This window comes from Blennius ocellaris (genome assembly GCF_963422515.1).
Source record: "Blennius ocellaris genome assembly, chromosome: 14".
Taxonomy (NCBI): domain Eukaryota; kingdom Metazoa; phylum Chordata; class Actinopteri; order Blenniiformes; family Blenniidae; genus Blennius; species Blennius ocellaris.
Window position 1 is genome coordinate 5,530,235 of NC_137663.1, and position 21,167 is coordinate 5,551,401.

At 41.2% G+C, this 21,167-nt stretch overlaps 2 protein-coding genes across 9 annotated transcripts; both read left to right on the forward strand.

Moving 5' to 3' along the window:
* Positions 1–644: 644 nt before the first annotated feature.
* LOC308139872 (eukaryotic translation initiation factor 4 gamma 3-like) lies at positions 645–2,203 on the forward strand. Its single transcript, XM_080509453.1, has 4 exons — positions 645–1,262; positions 1,508–1,595; positions 1,720–1,866; positions 1,979–2,203. The coding sequence occupies exons 1-4, from the start codon at positions 1,152–1,154 to the stop codon at positions 2,158–2,160; spliced, it is 528 nt and encodes a 175-aa protein (XP_080365579.1). The 5' UTR covers positions 645–1,151; the 3' UTR covers positions 2,161–2,203.
* A 5,860-nt stretch (positions 2,204–8,063) lies between these two features.
* On the forward strand, positions 8,064–12,652 carry LOC308138999 (polyadenylate-binding protein-interacting protein 1-like). 8 transcript variants are annotated; one of them, XR_013936896.1, is made up of 13 exons: positions 8,064–8,191; positions 8,489–8,587; positions 8,703–8,814; positions 8,943–9,054; positions 9,349–9,474; positions 9,564–9,670; positions 9,931–10,141; positions 10,250–10,304; positions 10,921–10,999; positions 11,215–11,895; positions 11,939–12,089; positions 12,178–12,270; positions 12,359–12,652. XR_013936896.1 is itself a non-coding variant. In XM_080508301.1 (10 exons), exons 6-10 carry the CDS (start codon positions 9,579–9,581, stop codon positions 11,897–11,899), a joined length of 504 nt encoding a protein of 167 aa, XP_080364427.1. In that variant the 5' UTR covers positions 8,064–8,191; positions 8,489–8,587; positions 8,703–8,814; positions 8,943–9,054; positions 9,349–9,474; positions 9,564–9,578; the 3' UTR covers positions 11,900–11,914. The 8 variants fall into 8 exon arrangements, 2 of the variants coding, with proteins under 2 accessions (XP_080364427.1, XP_080364426.1); XR_013936897.1 differs by having other exon boundaries at positions 11,965–12,089; positions 12,351–12,652; XR_013936898.1 differs by having other exon boundaries at positions 11,965–12,089.
* The last annotated feature ends 8,515 nt before the right edge of the window (positions 12,653–21,167 follow it).

The following is a 21,167-nucleotide window of genomic DNA, read 5'->3' on the forward strand; positions in this document are numbered from 1 at the left end:
AAAATAGAGAGCGGAGAGAGAGAGAGCAGAGACAGAGAGAGCAAGAAGAAAGAGAGCAGCAAGAGAGAGAGCAGAAAGAGCAGGAAAAAAGAGAGCAGAAACAGAGAGAGCAGGAAGAGATAGAGCAGAGAGAGCAGCAAGAAAGAGAGCAGAGACAGCAAGAAGAGAGAGAGCATAGACAGAGAGAGCAGCAAGAAAGAGAGCAGATACAGAGAGAGCAGCAAGAAAGAGAGCAGATACAGAGAGAGCAGCAAGAAAGAGAGCAGAGACAGAGAGAGCAGGAAGAAATAGAGCAGAGAGAGCAGCAAGAAAGAGAGCAGAGACAGAGAGAGCAGGAAGAAATAGAGCAGAGAGAACAACAAGAAAGAGAGCAGAGACAGAGAGAGCAGGCAAAGCAGTTAAAGAGAGAGCAGAAAAAGCAGCAAAAGAGAGAGCGGAGAGAGAGAGAGCAGAGACAGAGAGAGCAAGAAGAAAGAGAGCAGCAAGAGAGAGAGCAGAAAGAGCAGGAAAAAAGAGAGCAGGAAGAGATAGAGCAGAGAGAGCAGCAAGAAAGAGAGCAGAGACAGAGAGAGCAAGAAGAGAGAGAGCAGCAAGAAAGAGAGCAGAGACAGAGAGAGCAGGAAGAAATAGAGCAGAGACAGAGAGAGCAGGAAGAAATAGAGCAGAGAGAGCAGCAAGAAAGAGAGCAGAGACAGAGAGAGCAGGAAGAAATAGAGCAGAGAGAACAACAAGAAAGAGAGCAGAGACAGAGAGAGCAGCAAGAGAGAGAGCACGCAAAGCAGTTAAAGAGAGAGCAGAAGAAGCAGCGAGAGAGAGAGCGGAGAGAGCAGCGAGAGAGAGAACAGCAAGAAAGAGAGCAGCGAGAGAGAGAGCAGAGAGAGCAGCAAGAAAGAGAGCAGAGACAGAGAGAGCAGGAAGAAATAGAGCAGAGACAGAGAGAGCAGGAAGAAATAGAGCAGAGAGAGCAGCAAGAAAGAGAGCAGAGACAGAGAGAGCAGGAAGAAATAGAGCAGAGAGAACAACAAGAAAGAGAGCAGAGACAGAGAGAGCAGCAAGAGAGAGAGCACGCAAAGCAGTTAAAGAGAGAGCAGAAGAAGCAGCAAAAGAGAGAGCGGAGAGAGCAGCGAGAGAGAGAGCAGAGAGAAGAGCTCATGGACGCCAGGCCGTCTGACCAGATGTTTCCTGAGGAGCTGAGCTGCCAGCTGGACAGACTCCTCCTGGACGACACGGCCAGTGACCAGCAGGTCTTTGACTGGGTGGAGGTACGAAGTTCACCTTTCAAATATCTCATCAGAAACACTGTAGATGATGTTTGATTGATTATTTGTTAGGATCAGTAATTCACTCAGCAGATGATGATGATGATGATTCTAGTTTATTGACATCTATACATATAGAATGCTTCAAGCCTCTTTGTTTGAAAGAGCTTTACATTTTGCCCCTGAGTCCAAATGCTGTTCATGGTGGACGTCTGTACTGACCTCTTGTTTCTCTGGGTGTTTATCAGGCCAACCTGGATGAAGGTCAGAGGAGGTCGCCGCCCTTCCTGAGGGCTCTGATGACCAGCGTGTGCCGGTCAGCATATTTATATCGAGGTAAGCTGGCCCCCACCTGGAGGAGACGCTTCTCTTGTGTTCTGCTCAAACAGTAGCGCTGATTGAAAGATGTCCACTTGGAGGCTCAGCATGCACTCACTCTTCCTCCTGCTTTGCTGCACAGCTTTTGGCACCAACTACCTTCTGGACCAGAGCGTCCTGCAGAGGAGACGGCCGGTCCTGCTGGAATACCTGGACTCAGACACTGAGCAGCAGCTGCAGGCGCTTTATGCTCTTCAGGCGCTGGACGTTGCCCTCCGTCATCCTCCACGTAAGTGAACTGGAGCTTTCTTACACCTTCTGTTCTTCACCAACATAGAGACTCAAGTTAGAAAGACATAAACGTCAAGAAGAGACCAAACTGACATTGCTGTCCTCTCCAGATGTTCTCCGGTTCTTCTGTGAATGGCTGGCTGACCAGGGCCTGATCTCCGTCGAGGCTTTCAACAAGTGGCACACCAGAGAAGATCCAGACGAGCAGCAGGGGAGAGACGTGGTCCTGGAGTCCCTCAGGACCTTCTTTGTGATCCTGCTGAAGGCCGAGGAGGAGCGAGGGGACTGCTGAGCAAGGAGCCCGCCAGGCCAGCATCCCAACGGCAGAGGACACTTCCACCTGGACATCCTGCCTCGTGTTTCTCTCCGTCTGGTTTAGCTGATGCAAAATAAAAAGACAGAAAAAGAAATGAGTGGAATGAGTCAATCCTCAAAGGGGAAGCATTTTGGTCTGACAGATGATCTCACTGTGATGTAAAGAAATACCCCCATAAATATACATCTATATATATATATATATTGAACTTCCTTACATAATGGTCAAAGTTCATTAAGATCATTGAAGGAGTTTTGCAGATATGGACACAGACGGTCCATTCAGTGTGAAAAGCCACGCCTTGGCAACACTTTATGTGTAAATGAGAGTTTTTGTGTAATTATAGAAGAGACATTTTTCAATGATCACTGGGATTCTTTACTACATAGAAGGATGGTTAGATTGAAAACTACAGCCTACAAAGGCCTGTCTTAAAATTACAAAACTGTAATGGGGGAAAATAGTGTTAATAGTTTGGAAACTGGTCAAACTAGTTAGTGGTCATCAAAGTAGTGGTGCACTCAGCAAATCACTGGATTGAATCTGGACAATACAAAGTAGTTCAAGTAAGAATTGTATGACGTAGATACAGTAAGAACATAGTATGGTAATGATAGTATAGTATAGTAAGTATAGCTAGTAGACAGTGATGTGTCACATAGTGCGCCACTAATACAATTACTTTACTATTGGTGAATCATCTCAATTACACTTTGTTCTTTGCAAGAGACTTTCCCAGAGACTTACGTTAGTTGTTACCGTGTTCATACACTTTAGTGTATTTGTACGTTAAATCCTAATAAAAGCAGCTGTAAAAGAACAGGCAGTGGACAGCCAGTCAGTGTGCGTTCCCCTGGACAGGAATCAGTTTGTGCACAACACTGCAGCTTTACTGCACTATTTATGTTCTCACTCTGAAATGAGACCGACTGACTGACTCACTTTGTCACAATTGATAATCCATCAGTTCTTCCTAGCGCTCTGGATCATCTGAACATGAAAGTTTGACATATGAACATGGTGCTGCTGATTCAGCAGTAATGTTCCACTAAAGAAACATCTGGACCACTGCAGCTTGGCTGTTTATGACGACGTGGATCTGTAAGTCTGGTATTTGAAGATATTAGATGTGTGAGATGAATCTGCCGTCAATTCACCACCTCACAATCAGCGCTGCAGGTTCCCCGTCTCCAAAATGTGCCATAAAAAGCCTAATCAGTAAAAAAAGAAAGAAAAGTCGTCACTTCGTTGTGAGAACATGCAAACTGATGATCAAAGAACAGCTCATGGACACGGATCCAGGTCAAAGTTCAGCCAATACAATGTACAGAGAGTTGTTGCTGCCCAGTAGTCATACTGGGAATCAGCTGCAGACGTTCCACCAGTCTGCTTTGGTGGTTGAAGAAAAGCTTTAGGAATGGAGAATTGGGAGGCATCGGAAAAGATACAAGCATTATGGGAGAAGCGTCATTTTAATGAGTTTATTTATACATTTTTGCATTCCTTCATTCGTTTCTATTTTAAATCCTCCACACTGATGTATTCGCAAACTATAGAAAGTGTTTGTAGTTTTATTCGCAGTCTGTTTTGTTTTCTGTAACAAAAAAGGCTATTTCTGTGTTTTTATTTCTTTTAGCTTTATTTATAGACTGATCAATGTATTTCCTCGTTCGTTTACTTTTCCAACCATCTCCAGTGGGCGAGAGCAGGACAGACCTGGACTGGTGGCCTGTCTGTCTACCTTTTCATTATTGATTCATTTTCTCATTCATCTGATTCTGCAGCTGTTTAATTTGACACATTTCTTCATTTACTGTTTCTTCACCTGTAGAAATCTTCATGTTATCATTATTATTCATTGTTGTATTAACATACACCCACATTCATTTATTCATCTATTCATTCCATATATATTTACTAGTTTGATATTTTTCTACACTTTTCTTCCTTTTAAATGGTTAGAATTAAACAATTACTTGACTCAATGGATTTTCAGTTACAATGCTCCAAGGGGAAAATCACAATTGTGAAAAATACAGAAATGGCACTTTTTATGACCAGCATTGATAATATTTCCACGTTGCTATTTATTTTCTTATCAATACCATTGTTCATACGACATGTTTCTTTGTCTCTTCACTGGTTCTTGTGTGTCCGTCACTGGTCTTTTCCTCGGTTGTGTTTGCACTCATGCTTCCCAGCAGCTCCTCGGCCATTAGCTCCAGGACAGCATGATGGAGAACAGTGAAGAGAAGCAGTCGCTCTGTGAACACATCTGGCTGTGTTTGGAGAGAGGTCATGTTAGAGAAGTGGGGATACTTCACTACATACACAGCCATATTAGCTGTTTCATTGTCGCTGCAAAAACCGTCGTCCTTCAGAGGAAGTGTTGCTTGGAGGACTTCCTGTGATGTGCAGCCTCATTAATTCCACTGCCGCCCCGGAGAGGTACAAACAGTCAAACACAGTTCAAAGCAGGAGTCTTATTCTCAGAGTGCTTCACTCTGTCACCATTGGATGATGCAATATCTACAGGAGCAGCAGGACACCGGCCTGGTGGTCAGGTCTCTTTCTTTGCTTCTCCTGAGAAAAGAAACGTCAATCAGCCACCAACAATCAGTCTCTGACCAATTGAAGCATCATGTTATTAAATGACCACTCGCCTGTGTGTCTATCAGAAAGTGAATGGTGAGATGAGTGAAGGGATGTGAGTGACACTGACTAGGTCAAAGCATGGTGTGCTATGCTATGCTATTCTATTCTATTCAGAGTTTATTTGTCATGTGGCCAATGTTCATCCAAGTCCATCAATGAAAACTCCTGCTCAGGAAACATACTGCCACCATGGGGCCGTGATGAAGACGACCTCCTGCAGCAAAGCTGCGCTGCCTGCGCCACCGAAGAAACAGTGTGGAAACAAATAGGTGAAGGTGTGATGAACATCGCTGTTTCTCTGCTCTGAAAGATCATGTCTGGAACACAACCAGTGTTGGTTGATGTGAAAGGAAAAGCGTGTCAGAAAGCAGCATGCAGGAAGTTTCTCATTCTGAATTCAGACGGGACAGAAGATGGTGGATGTTCTGTACACCTGGAAGGGACTGCATCTCATCCCGGTCCTCAGTCCAGACTGACTTTCCTCCTGACTGGTTCCTCCATGTTTCTATCTGGAGGACAGTGGTCGACTCAACGTACCACCTGGGTTTACTCCTTCAACCCTCAGTTCTACTACCGCTTTTTGTCCACATGTGTTCAATTGCTGTCTGAGCAACACAAATATTTCACTATCGCAGTATTACAGCAGCTTAGAGGGGAAGATCCCACCTTTACTAGAAGGCTTTTAATGGGAAACATTTGTTAGATGTGCTGAGTGTTATTGAAAGTTAAAGGGAAAGTCGACGCCCCGCAGGAGTTTGTGAAATACAAGTCTTATTTTTTTAAATATACAAGAGACTATTTTAGAGGAGAAAAGTGTGAGCATGGTCATTTTGTTCTGTTAACAATCCAAATAAACCTTCAGGCCACCAAAATGTCCATGGTCAGAACTCCACCCAGACACCATGGGGAGAAAAGCCAGCGATGTGGTCTGTCCCAGACAGGTACTTTGACCAGCTCAGCCAGCGATGTGGTCTGGGACAGACCACATCGCTGGCTGAGCTGGTCAAAGTACCTGTCTGGTAAACAGGAGATCCTGGGTTCAAATCCCAGCAGTGCCTCCATTCTATGTAACCTGTCTATTGCCTGCAAGCAGATAGAAATAGGGCCCTGAACTCATTAGCATAAAAATAACAGAATAATATTAGTTTTGGATTTGAAAATTAAGAGTACCAGGAAACAATCAATGGCAGCCGATGATGGTAAGTAGAGTTCAATGTTTTGTTTTTTCACCTTTCACCTCAAAACAATTCACAGCCAACAATATGACAAAGAAATCTTAGTAAAAGTAAACAAATAAGATGCTACTTTATTACAACCAAAAAAAATACATTTCAACAATAAACAAACAATCATGAAACCTCGGCTAAGCCGGCATAAAAGTCTTTCAAATCAAAATAACCCGTTGCCAGTTAAGTGGGAGTTCATGGGGAAAAATAAACTCAGTCTCGTTCTCCTGAACAAGTGGAATCAAATTCCAAGAAATACCTTCTAGAGGTGGTGATGTGAGTCGGTGGTACAAGTTGGAGCTGGGGGCAGGAGCAGGATGCAGGAGGTGGTGCAAGTTGGAGCTGGGACAGGAGCAGGATGCAGGAGGTGGTGACGAGGGGGGGGCAGGAGCAGGATGCAGGAGGTGGTGACGAGGGGGGGCTGGGGTCCCACGTGGCCAGAGGAACTCTGAGCCTCTCGGGGGCTCAGAGCGCTATCTGGTGACGGCTGGTCGTCTTCGGAGGGAAAACAGTTCAGTTGCCGTTGAGAGCTCGGACACACGCTGCGAGGAGTGGACGTCTATTCCACCACTGCTCATTGGCTGATGGCCGTACAACTACAATGAAGTTCTGGGCTAAAACTTGAGCCGTAGTTCACTCAGTCCACACTTTGCTTGGTCAGCAAAACTCTCTCCCCCTGGCTGCTGTGTCTCCTTCTCTGCTCTCTCGCAGGCTGGTTCACCCACACACTCCTCACACCTGTTTCCCTGCACCCCCTCTGCTCACCTCATACACATATACACATATTTTAGACGACTTTGAGCAACCCCGTCCGCTATTTTTTAGGCCGTCATTTCCTAAGAATGATTGTCCAAATGACGGCTGGACCGCCGTCTCAAACTGAGGAGACGTGAGTCAAAAACGTAATTGTGCCATTTATTTCAGCACTCAAACAATTCTGTGTAAATGTCTGCAAAGAGCCTGAAGCGGAGATGACAATATTGCATGTTCTGGCTGGGGGCGTGGCTAATGTTGCGTGGCTATGTTTGGGGGTGTGGTCTAATTTGCCTAGCCTGTTGTTTTTTTTAGGCCAACGAAAGCTAATTTTCATTAGCCGACTGACACGTTAGCTCTGTCTGCCGTCCAGCGATCACATCGACCCACCAGTGCTTTTCTCATCCAAAGACGATGACAATTCAAATTTTCTGGTTCGAAGACCCCCAGTTAATCCAGGACATGGGCCCTCTCTACTTCATCCCTGTGTACTGGAGCCCCCAGCCTCCTGAATCGGTCCCACAACCCACTCTGGACTGGGGGCCTCAGTACTGGGGCCCGGAGCCCTCTCTGTACTGGGTAAGTGGCATTTAGAACTTTAATAATTACCTGGAAATACAACTTATGACAATTGTGTTAGGTCGAGGCAGAAGCTAGAGCAGTATTATGAATGATTAAATGAACATTTCATGCAGTAGGTAACAGATATAGATTCCATCTACCTCTACTCCTTCTACAGTATTCTGAATTAGATCCTCTGAGTTAGCATAACAAAATAAAAAAAATTATTTGGTGCACCTCTGATAAAAAGTATGGAACTGTGGCCCGAGACTTTAGTCCAAAAATACTAATCCTGGGAGTGTGTCTATAGTCGTAAAGTACCATGTTTTTGTGAAAGAAAATCTGCTGCGCTAATTCAAACTTTATAAATCAATGAAACAAAAAAGCCCAAAGTAGACCTTTTCTTGATTTTGAAGAAGAACGCTGAGACTTCTTCCTCCCGGTGTCCTTCTGTGGACATTAACAGTGTCTTTCCTCTCTTTTGCGGTCCTTATTTGTGCTTAATCCCATATTTTGGTTTGTTTATTTGTTGATGTGCAGGAGGCCGAGCAGGAGACGGAGCAGGAGGCGGAGCAGCAGGCGGAGCAGGAGGTGGAGCAGGAGACGGAGCAGGAGGCGGAGCAGGAGACGGAGCAGGAGACGGAGCAGGAGACGGAGCAGGAGGTGGAGCAGGAGACGGAGCAGGAGACGGAGCAGGAGGTGGAGCAGGAGACGGAGCAGGAGGTGGAGCAGGAGACGGAGCAGGAGGTGGAGCAGCAGGCTGAGGAGACGGAGCAGGAGGTGGAGCAGCAGGCTGAGGAGACCACCACAAGGTCCACTCTCTCTTGGCGGCAGCTCCTGAGTTTGTCCCCGCTGGAGAAACTCTGAGTGATGGAAGAATTGTTTTTTTCTTTTACACATATAGTAGTCATTTCTGTTGTAAATACTGTTTTTTCATTCTTTTTTTTTTTTTTTTATTGTATGTCCTTGTCCTTGTGTGTTAGGAATCATTTGACAATGATGATGACAAAACCTCACTCAATAATGTTATTGAGTGAGGTTTTGTCATCATCACTGTCACCAGGTAGTAGTCATCGTGCTACCTGGTGACACCTCACTTCCTCGTCCAGCTCCTTTGACTCACTTGTTGACGAGATGACGTCCATCCTCGACATCTTTGTCACCACGAAGAGTTGCTGGAGGATCTTGTGGAGCTGATCTACACACAGGTTGGCAGACACTTGCTCCTCATTTAAAACCTCTTTGGACCACCGTCACAGAAACGTGTAACAAGGTGTCATAGTTTTTTTTTTAATTCAAAGTATTTTTTTTGGGTAATTGCAGTCTACTGGCATTCCAAATGTCTCCACTACTGGAGCACAGCTGTGTAGCCACCTGTCCCGTCAGTCACCTTCAGTCCAGCGAGCGGGACCTTCAGACAGCTGCTCCTGAAGACGTACCTTCAATTTAATATCTAGTCTGTGTTTATCTGGAATTCAGAGAAAAGCCTTTGACTTGATAACACCCCTCATCAGCATGAAGTGTTTACATTTAGATTGCTATCTTTTTATTATTTTGATATAGGTGCAGACTGGACTATGAAGACTGAGACGCAGCGGTCCGAGGAGACTCAGCCACTCAGAAGAGGTTCCATTCTTTCGTCCTCTTCCTTGGAGAGCTTTATTTACATCTGGAGGTAAGAATAAACCTGTGTTGCCCCGTGTACGTGAGGTTCTCTTCTGAAATGCTCTCAGGATTGTTGTCATCACCTTTCACCTCTACAAGAGGTGTGGCTGCATGAGAGCGTTGCTTGAAACACAAAAAAAGATGTTTCATGATATTTGAGATTGTGTAAAATTTTAAGGGTGTCTAAAAACTTTTTTCCACCACTGTAAATACATAGCCGTTCCCATTCCGTGTATTCATATTAAAAGGAAAAAGTCACAAAAAGATATCCCATAACAAACACGTGTATTGATGTTATTTTTAGGTGAAGAGCTCTAATGGACACCCGGCTCGCGCAGACGTCCTCCTGACTGGACTGAAGGATGTGCTCACCAGTCTTTTATCCAATCCAGTGGATTCCAACGTCAGGTGCGCTCTGGAGCTGCTCCAGGTGCAAAAACTCATTCAAATATGTCTTTAAAATGTTTGTATGACTGTTGAAGGTTGGGCAGTAAAGCACAATGTGTCTGAACCTTCTAGGCGACAGGGTCCGTGATGGAGGAGGTGTGGAGAGAGAGAGGGAAACCACACATGACCCAGCTGGTCCACACCCTGGAAAAGGTCCTGGTGGAGGCCGATTGCAGCAGGTGTGTCCGTCACTATGGTCGTCTGTGTGGATTGATGCTGAAGCTTCTCATTCATCTTTTAGATTGTCTTCACAGTAAGTCCATTTGAGACATGAACATAAAAACATGTTTTGATGATCCTTTATCGTCAAAAAGCATCATCATATATATCAAAGACTTTAATTAGATATGAGGATGTTATTTAACATCGACACTGAAAGTGCTCATATAAATCAGCAGGTTGGTCACAAATTGAATGTTTGGCTTCATTTTCTCCTCAGAGACGTGAGGCAGATGCTACGGGAAATGCTGCAGTGGCGATTTAGCGACTGGGGCAGAATCCCTGCTGCTGCAGCTGCTAGCGATACCACGCTCCACAACACACCTAACAACACGACACACAATGGGCGCGACGACGGCCCTGACGACAGGGTCGTCGCCACGCCCAACGATCCCGATGACACCCCCACCAACGAGCCCGACCCCCTTGTGGTCAGTGTCGACTTTGGTTCACTACATTTTCTCAACTGAAGCCAATTCAGCCACATATTTCCGGTCCTGGTTTGTGAACATCGGTCACACTGAGTGTTTCCCTTCCAGGATGAGATCATCTTCTATACTGAAGACGGAACGCCATTTAAATCCTCAGACCCTGGTGAGTCCATCTACATTTACTGATTCTGAGCTTAGATGTGTAGTAAACTTTGTAAAAGAAGGGTCACTTGGTAGAGCATATACATTCGCCAATGCCACATTTGTTAGCAGAACCGGGCTGGCATCACAGGAATGATAGGCGTCCGCTGGTATTGACACTATATATATATATATATATATATATATATATATATATATATATATATATATATATATATATATATAGGTAGATCAGGTAACGCCGAACGGACAACTAGTTCACAAACAACTGCACAGTCATCAAGCGACTACGTCACTTGTAACAGTTTGTTTAAGGGAAATAACGTCCTATAAAAGTTGTTCAATGAGGAACAATGTTGATATAACATAGGCCCACTACCTTCTACTGCTTTACTCACGTAGAAGCTGGTAGTTGTACTGCACAGCTCCAGTTGTTTTCTCATTCGCACAAATCACAGTGAAAATTAAACATGTTTACACAAATGTACTCCAGACAAAAGTCCTGGCTTTAGACACTCTTTGTCTTTAGATGCTGGAATAAAAGCTTGTAGTATTTTAATATTTTTAAGCTGCTGTGTGTGAAGTTGTTTAATGTTTCCCTCATTGTGTTTTAACAGATGCCGATGAGAAGATCCAAGAAATCCTCGAGAGCCAGGATTACTTTCCTGAAATTGACACAGAAAACGAAAACGAAGAGTAAGTACACCAGTGAATATTCAGAGAAAGATGTTGACGCATTGATTCTCTTTTCTTTAGCACACAGTTTACCAGACAAACATAATAAATATGTCTTTTAGTATGACACGAGGCACTAAAAAACTGTGAAAGCTCTGAAAACAATGATGTATGTATGTATGTATGGAACAACGATGTATGTGCCTGTAAGTAACAGTATTTTTTTGTGTCTGCAGGTACGACTTTGAAGTGGAAATAGAACTTGAAATAGTGGACTTAGAGGAAGGCTCTGAAGATCAAATCATCTTCAATTTAGTCATTGAGGGGCTTGATTAAATAAGCCTGCTTGTCAATGGAAGTAAAACTGTGCCATCAGATTCTGAATTCGAATCGCTAACTCTGAATTTTTTTACGATCGAAATCAGACATTGAATTTTAAAAGCTGTCGAATTTCAAGTCCGTATCTTTTTTTTCAACATCTAAAAATATTCAGTATGTAAAAATTCAATGTTTTACATGCAGAAAATAGTTAAAATGTCTCATGTTTGATTTTTTTTTAATGTCCATTGAATACTCTAACTTGTACAGTGCAGTAAAGGTTTAATCATCAACAGGAGTTTGATGTGTCTTTATATGAGGTCACTACTTTCTTAAAGGGTTTTAATTGTCAACAGTAGTTTGATGATCACATTGTCAAAGTAAAATATCAAGTGATTCTGCATCTACGCTACAGTTGGTGATTAATATTGTTTAAATCACAGAAACAATAATTCCCAGACAGTTTTGACTTTAATCAAAGTGGAACTTTCCTGCTGCGTCTTTCACTGGTTTTCACAACGTATTTTTCTCTGCAGGATCATTGAGGCTGTTGAAGGAGGAGGAGGAGCCTCACTGTGTTTTCCAGAGAGCAGACCAAGGTGAGTGAAACAAACTGTGCTGTCAGTGATTCTATTCTCTTAGATTCTCTCTTTGCTCTTTGGCTTCAGAGCTTCATGATGACCTCATGGACTGGAGGGTCGTTCAGACAGAATGAACCTCTGGAAGATGTCGTCTGCATCACCTGCCCTCCAGCAGCACGTCATCATGAAGATGTTGTTTCAGTGACCAGCAGGTCACAAAACATCTCTTCAGTCAAGTTTGAGAGTTTTTACGTAACATAAGCTTGATTTGTTTACTTTTATTCCTCTGTATTGTACCAGATGTTGGAGCTACTGGAAGAGATGGAGGAGGTCACAGGAACCAAGAAGGACCAGAGACTCATCAGTTATGTTTTTGATGTTATACTTCCAGAAGTAAGACGATCAATCAATGGAGGACATCATAGAAGTGGAGTGGTGGATATTTAGTGTCTTTTGAAACCATCTACATGCAGCTTGTCAGTGTTTTCCAGATCATCATCAACATCCTGGTGGGCTCAGGTCACACAAGGCTGGAGGCCGAGGTCCTCATAGCCAGTGGAGAACGTTCTAGCTCTCTCACTGGAGAACCAACCGGACATGATGAACAAGAACTATCTGTCTGTCCTCTCTTCTGTCCTCTCTCCTGTCCTCTCTTCTGTCCTCTCACCTCAACCGCTCAGCAGAAAAGACGTCACCTCTGACTGGTTTCTACAAAGGTTTCTTCCTGTTAGAGGGACTTTTTCCTTTCCAAACTTGCTCATATGAGTTTTCTCTATCAAAGTCACCTGTGCTTGTGTATAAAATAAAGAACAATGACATGATTCATGGATGTTTTATTCTTTAAAGTTGTCAGAGGTACTTTTTGAAGGTTTGTCATGGACATTTACTCCTTTCCTGCTGAAGTAACTACAGTTACTCTCCATTCTTGTAGTTAGTTTTGCTTAATGCACCACACATTGTCACTGTATGAATGAAGCAGCAGATCAGTTTAGCAGCTGAGCTCTACAGATGTGGTTCCAGCTGCAGTGTCTTGCTGAAATAGGTTCAGAGAGAGTTGGACAACTTGGTCCATCATGTCCACAGCAAGTGTCTACAGAGTAAACGTTTGCTACGTGGCTCAGCAACAATGTGGGATATAAAATAAGAGGTACAGTGATGTGAAATGCAGTATTTAGAATAGAGAAGAGTAAATGTACTGCAGTATTTAGAACAGAGAAGAGTAAATGTACTGCAGTATTTAGAACAGAGAAGAGTAAATGTACTGCAGTATTTAGAACAGAGAAGAGTAAATGTACTGCAGTATTTAGAATAGAGAAGAGTAAATGTACTGCAGTATTTAGAACAGAGAAGAGTAAATGTACTGCAGTATTTAGAATACTGTAGCAATAAAGGAGCTGAGAGCTGCAATGCATTATGGGAGTTGCTGTTTGTTGTGTTTTAAATGTAATTATTGGGGGTTATGTTAGGTTTGTAGTGTCGGTATTCATTGTGTTGTGTTTTTGTTGCTTAGTTCATGTAGTTGAGTTTATTAGTTGTAAGTTGTCAACCAGCAGTGAAGAAGATTTTGTGTGTCGTGTCCTCCTGGCGTGGTCTGCTGGTGGAGTGTTACGTTGAGATGTGTGTGTCTCTCTGGATGTTGTGCTCAATGGGAAATGGGACCAAATGACTTTGAGCATTAAAGGTTGCCGACCCCTGGGCTAGAGTTTCACATTTTAACATTTTGGGGTGGTGGTGTGCCTCCACATTTTTCCAAAGAACAAAGTGTGCCTTGGCTCAAAAAAGGTTGAAAAACTCTGGCTTACAGCACAAGCAGCAGACAAACACCTGCAAAATCTGCTCATCATGTTTTTTTTGAGACATTTTTTCCTCAAAGACTCAAGACAATAATTTCACCTGTCTTCAATAATCTACCAAGCGTTGTCTCAGGCTGTGTTGATGTAATAAAATTAAGAAAAATGATCCACTGCCACAATAGTAAAATAAACATCAATTGACCAAATAGTTAACATTCACTTCAAAATAAACCTTTGCACGACAAATAAAATAAACACATTTGCTGACAAATCAGTGTTAAACCTCCTCCTATCCAGCCAGCATCACAAACAATTGTCTTACCTTATCCTTTGACTGTCCTTCTTCCTCCATTTTCTTTTACTTTAGTTTTTCCACCCACCAGGATTAATAACAGTTTGATCGCGGACATGAATAACGTGTAGCTGTAAATCATTCCGTCAAAGCGCGAGCCCGAGTTTCGGATTAACTGGCATCCGTGTTAACTGGTGACTGGCCTCTTTTAATCGTTGCTGTTCGTCACTGCAGATATTAAAATAAGACTCACTTTTAAACTTTATTGTAAATGTGGTTAAATGGCGCTGGCTAGGGCTGCTACGGACTTCTGTCGGGTTTGTATATCTGATGTTGGGCACCGGTTAACATGGAAACCAGTTAATCCGTAACACTGTGACGCTCAACTGCAGTGCGGTCCAAAAACATGACCTAATAATTTAATATATATATAATTAATTAATATAATATAGTTACTAATTAATATAATTATCAATATATACACATATATCCACAAACTCTAAGAAATTTGAAATTTTTCACAATTGGCTACGTTTTTTAACGAACATTAAATTAACAGAAATATAAAGATATTCAAAGTTTAATTTTCCCCCCAAATAAGTTTGACTTCGCAGTTAAAGAAAAAAAATTATTTAACACGGACACCATGGAGATATTGACGGTAGTGTATTTCAGTTTAAAAATAGTGAAAAACTCCAAATACATTCCAGTTTTCACTCAGAGTGGGAAAAGTCACATTTCACACGGTGCGTTTTTGCTCAGCATTAGTTGTTACAGCGATTTAATTTATTAGATGTGTTATCGGTTGTGTTTATATATACTGCTGTGAAAGAAATCATCAATTCAATCTTTTCTGATAAGAACTGTCAGTTCCAGTGTTTGCATCATTATTCTCGTCACAGTTTTTACTGTGAACCTCGTCCTAATGTTCAACCTCCTTCTATCTCGAGAAAAGACATTGATGACGACCTGAGCAGTTTCCTGGTTGAAACATTCCCACCAGAGGTGATCCAGGCAGTGTGAGATGAAGAGGGCGGTCTGGCAGACCTCCTGAGGACAAGCCGGGACCCAGTGAACCAGTCGCTCTCCCTCAGACGGACCTCGTCCAACTGGGGAGGGACACGTGAGACGTTCAGTGCTCTGGAATGTAGAGCTGTGATTTCACTTGTTAATGAGTTCCAGATGTGGAGCAATGTGGGACTCTGATTGATAGTACATCTCCTTTAACTGCACAACAAAATGTGCTTTTAAAAAGGACACATTTGATCCAAATGGCATTTAATTTAATACAAGGGATTATTTAACCCTTTAATCGGTCCACAAAAACTAACCTTTCCTCCTGCAGTTGGCCTTTAAATACCACCTCACTGTGTGTGTCGCCTCATAATCTATCAAAGTGATGTGGTGTCTCCTGGTGTTGATCTTAACAGTCTCTCAACTTGTGCATTTAACACTTTTCTTTTATCTCCAGTGTGTCATATCAATCTCCCAGAGCCTGGATCCTATCAACCCTGCTGCTCCTCCCGCCCCCTCCAGCTCCAGGTGAGTTCACCTGTCCACTTACCTTCCTCCCTACCTACCTACCGACATGAACATCATTGCATTCAGCTTGTTTACCAGAGCTTTACCTCAGGCTCTGAGTCATTGCACAGCTAGACAATCTCAGTTAATTTAGTCTCAGTGAGGCCTGAGTGTGAATCACGTTTGGGTGGAACACCATATTACATGTCAATGTATGTTTGAACCCTTCCTGATTGTTTTTGGTTCCTGCAGGAAAGGAAAGCGCCCCCGTCAGCACGATGCCGACCAGCCCTACGTCAAGAAACCACCGAATGCATTCACGGTCTTCCTCAAAGAGCAAAGGACAAATGTGGCGGCTGAGCTGGGCACCACAGGCAGTGCTGCTGTGAATGTGGAGGTGGACAAGAGGGTAAGTTGTCTGCTCCTGCAAATTCATTGCTCATGTTTAGAAGCTGGCTTGTCTTTGTGTGTGTCTGTGACAACGTGTTGTCGTCTCTCCACAGTGGAAGTCATTACCAAAAGACCAGCAGCAGGAGTATTATGAACAGGCGCAAGCAGAGGCACTGCTCAACGAACTGAAACATCCAGGATGGTCGTCCGCCTCTAACAATGTATGAACTCTCTCCTCACCTAAAACTCATAACAAAAGACCTCACTAGAACTGCTAAAAATAAGTCTTTTCTGTTTTTAGGGGGGAAAAGACCACGCAGGAGAGGGCCCACTAAAGCCGTGGTTCCAACCTTCCACCAGGGCAGCCGCTATTTTATTGTTGGATAGACAACATGGGACAAATTCACCATTTCCAACCACAATATGGCTTTTCCTTCAATCTGCCAATGACACAACGGATCCCCACTGCTGCCCCACAACAGCCCTGAACTCTATCCATAAATAACATTTAAAAAAAATTCACTATCACTCTATCATTTGTTTTTATTACCATGAGTAGCACTATTTTATATGTATTGCTTTAACCTGATGATTGTTGATGCTTAGTAGCACAAATAAAACTCCACAACAGTGGATTAACTTTATTTTGTAGTCGCCGCTTCAGTGAAGATGCTTTCTCATCTACTTTCTCATTTTCATTTGAATGCAATTAGAAAAGTCCAGTTTCCTTCCACAGAACCAAGGTGGTTGAATATAATGATGCATCTATATAATTTCTTCAGCGTACATGCAAACAGGTTTATTAGGAAAAAAAAAGACATGAATTACGAAGAGTCATTACGCTGTTAAACTCCGTTCAACTTGAATTACAAACTTATTTGTTCAATTAAACCGAGCCAGCACTGGCATGCGTGTTTAATGGAATATTCCCGTGGTGCGTTCATGGCCCCTCGGAGCTCCTACGCTCCTACGCTCCTTCTGGCTTCCTTCACTTGTCTCTGATCAGCCCAGCGAAGCAGCTTCACCTCCGGCTCTCAGGAAACAAACTGCATTTGAGCCTTTGTCACCGTGAGGCTGCGCTTTAGCGACACACAAAAAAGACCTTTTTAAAACACATTTCACAGCTGTGTGAGGGCGCGTCGTCGTTTAGCGGGTTGTTTTTGAACGCAGCAGACGCTGAAGGTTGTTCAATAGTGATCTGTAAATGAACAGTTTCTCTTTATTTAGGTAGAATTCAGAAATCGTTTTTGTCTAAATGTACAATAAAATGACGCAGACGTTATGATTGTTCTTAAAACATTTCTCATTACGTAATCATATTGACATAATCGTTGTATTTTGCAATATTTTAATGAGTCTATGATTGCGTGTAAATATATTTGCTGTTAGAGGTTAAAATAACAACTACAAATATTCAAAATTACTATTTTTAGGGCCTTGTTTTTACTGCCATTATATCACATGCTGTTTGCATGAGTCTGGGTTCAGGTTTCCAGAGTCCATCATGCATACATCAACTAGTGGTTTAGTTTGAAGACTTCGTGACTGCTAGTTTGGTTTGAAAAGTGTCGTTTAAACAGGGAAAGTGATGTGTGGGTTTATTTTGCTCCCTGTTTTGTGTTGTTTTCTAAACAAATCCATCTGATATTTGATGAATCCATGTGATTTAAAACAACCCTTGAATCTACTTTTAAGAGTTTGGAGTCATGTTTAAAGAATCTCTGTTGAGTTTTCAAGAACCTCGTATTTAGAAGAGTGTGAGGCTTAAGAAGTCCAGGTGGAGATAAAGAGATGAAAAGATCTGACTGATATATTTCTGACGTTTTAACAGGTAAAGAGGTGATGAAGACCTGGTGTGAATCAGGTCTTCATCACTTCTTTGCCCAGAAAGGAGGCAGAGGCTTCGTCACCTTCTGTGTTTGTGACGTAAAAACCAACATTAAACCCAACTGGGAGATTTCTATAAAAACGTTCACATACCTCCAGGACAACAAAAGGTTTTATCATCGCTGACTGTCACTCTGCATGACTAAAGCAAATGTTGTGTGTTGGTACAGAGCCTCGCCTGCAGACTGCTGGGAGAACTGACTTTATGTGGACAGGAGAGGAAAGGCTGTGTCTGGTGCTTTTAATACAATTTTCTATTGGTTGATCTCTCTCTCTCTCTGGCCATCGTACAAGCGCTCTGCAAACACGCACATTCTCAAGCACCCTTTATTTTTAGACATCACAAACTTTGTGTGGGAAGTGGCATACGCATCTTTCAGGACCTGTTTTGTGCTTCAGCAGCTTTATAAATGAGGCCCCAGAATCCTCATGTATTTGTAATGTTTCTTCTTATTATTAGAGAGCGAGCATGAAACCCACTGAACATGATGAACATGGCGAAACATTTCAGGAAATGTAAAAATTAACCCCCAGAAGGCAGAATGTTCTCTCACGCCACCTAGAAACACTAAAACGCCACTACAGTCTGTCGGAATGTCGTGTCTTTAGTAGTCAAAGTTTTGTGAAACTTTTTTTTTCTAAAGATATTTCCAAACATGACTTGATTTAATCAGTTTTTCTTAGTAAATTTCAGTTTCTTTTTGTTGTTTTGTTTGTTTTTACAATTGACTAAAAACTGCTCTATTAACAATTAAACTGGGTTTGATAATGTGGTTATGATACAAGTTTATAAATCTCATAGTTAACAGATGTAAAGTATTAGAAAACATTTCATACAATGAATATGGAGAAAATTTAATATTTCTAACAACATTTTCATGGGTAAGAAAACAAGAATAAAGTTTTCTGTGCCTGAGAAAGAGACATTTCCTGCACAGGGCTTCAGGGTTGAATGGAGTGTTTGTCTTCCTCTAGTGTCAAAGTCTGCACCCAACAGCGATGAGCAAATGTTTTGAGTTAAAATGACAAAACTGATTTAAAAGACAAAGCAATTACCCTCCATTGTTTAAAATGACAGTTAAAATAGCCAAAACAGCAATGATGGCTAAACTATTGAGTGAAATTAAAGCAACAATGGCTGAAAGAGTTGTGAATGATGAAAATAACTATTAAAGTTAAACAGTTAAAACATTCAAATGGTTAATATGAGAACTGAAAGTGTTACGATTGTTAATGAATCTAAAATTTTATTTGTTTTATGGGAAATTGTTTACATTCAGCAGATCAAAACAGACATTCTGCAGACAACAACACTCCTGATAATATAACAGATTCATTACGAAAAGATTAAGTCAAACTAAAAAGAACAAAATCAATACCTTTCATTTCATCAACGCAACACAAGCCACCGTTTTGGTACATTTAGAAAAACAAATCTAATAAAGGTTTTATTGACTTGCAACCGGCCTGTCGCATTTATGACCAGCAGATAATTGTCAAACATCTTCATCCATGTCTTGAAGGGAATAGGAGGAACTCCAGGGCAAAAACTGAGCAGGACTGGGCACACCGGCAGCCATCGCCATTAAAGTAGCAACAAATCTACTCCAGCTAAAAAATACTCATCCATGCTTGTGGTATTGCAGGTGGGTTACCTCGTCACCAATTTGTTACGGTGGATGGTGTAATGAAGAAGCAGGAGAGCATGGATTGACTGTTCCAATCCTTAGTCAACAGCATTCATCACAACAGCATGGCAGAGCCTCTCCTTCACGTCTCTAAACTGGGTGATTCCATTCAGCTGACAACCTACACTGACACCCAGTGGAGAAGCAGTGAAATAACATCTTGCCCTGGAAGATAAAGGAGAATACCTTGATTTTCCTCTTCACATTTTTATTTATGAAGCAAAGAAGCAAAAAGTAAAACTAATTATAGCCTGTACATAGAAGAGAAAAATATATCAAATGAAATAAACAGGTCATGGGTTCAAATACTGTCTTGGCCTTTGTTTGTTTTGGTTTCAGTTTTATTTTCCCCAACAAATACTAATTTCAGATTTTACTTGATACATTTGGCGCATGACATTTAATTTCTGCTGAAAATGTTTTTTTTGTTGTATTTAACTTACTTGAATGTACCTCAGAGGATAGCAATATTAGGAAATAATTTCCAACAGTGTGCTAGCAATTACAAATTGTTTATCACTTCACCATTTAATCTTGTTTTGAATCTATGACATATTCTGACCTGTACTCATTCAAGTTGACTAATAAAATTGAAAGAAAGAAAGAAAGAAAGAAAGAAAGAAAAGGAACTTGCAGTGGAAGTAACAATTGTCAGGAAGCTACCACGGAGGTACAAAACTAACACAGAGTCCTAAAAATGTCAATTTAAGACGTGTTTTTCCATTTATTTCAGCTCAAAACTCACAAACGGACATAAGAACTGCGTTGAAATGGAGGAGAAGAAGAGGAGAGTCAGAACAAGGTAAGCAAAGGATGTAACTTTGTGTTGAAAACTGAAAACAGGATGAAAACAGCTGCTCGCTTCCAGATTTCAGAAGGAAAAATCTACAGAAATCAGTTTATTAATCTTTAATATTTACTTTTGAACATTAGCTTAGAGAAAATGATTCCTACTACTAGCATAAGTTACTCTTAGTAACTCTTAACTCTTAACTCTTAGTAACTCTTAGTTGTTTCTTTGCATTAAAATAACAAAAGAAAAGTCCCAAGAAAACTAATTCAAATTGAATTCAGTTGAGATGAACTGATTGTTTTTGTGTGACACGTTATTAGATTCAGATCCAGATTCATTTTATTTGCAGCAAAACAACATTGGAATACATTTGTAAAAGTCCCCAGTGTGCACAAGACAGGTACAGCCATAAAACAACATTAATTAAAAGTACATAAATAAAACAAGATAAAAGTACAGAAATAAAACAACATTAATTAAAAGTACAGAAATAAAACAAGATAAAAGTGCAGAAATAAAGCAACATTAATTAAAAGTACATAAATAAAACAAGATAAAAGTACAGCCATAAAACAACATTAATTAAAAGTACAGAAATAAAACAAGATAAAAGTACAGAAATAAAACAAGATAAAAGTACAGAAATAAAACAACATTAATTAAAAGTACATAAATAAAACAACATTAATTAAAAGTACAGAAATAAATCAAGATAAAAGTACATAAATAAAACAACATTAATTAAAAGTACAGAAATAAAACAAGATAAAAGTACAGAAATAAAACAACATTAATTAAAAGTACATAAATAAAACAAGATAAAAGTACAGAAATAAAACAACATTAATTAAAAGTACATAAATAAAACAAGATAAAACTACAGAAATAAAACAACATTAATTAAAAGTACATAAATAAAACAAGAT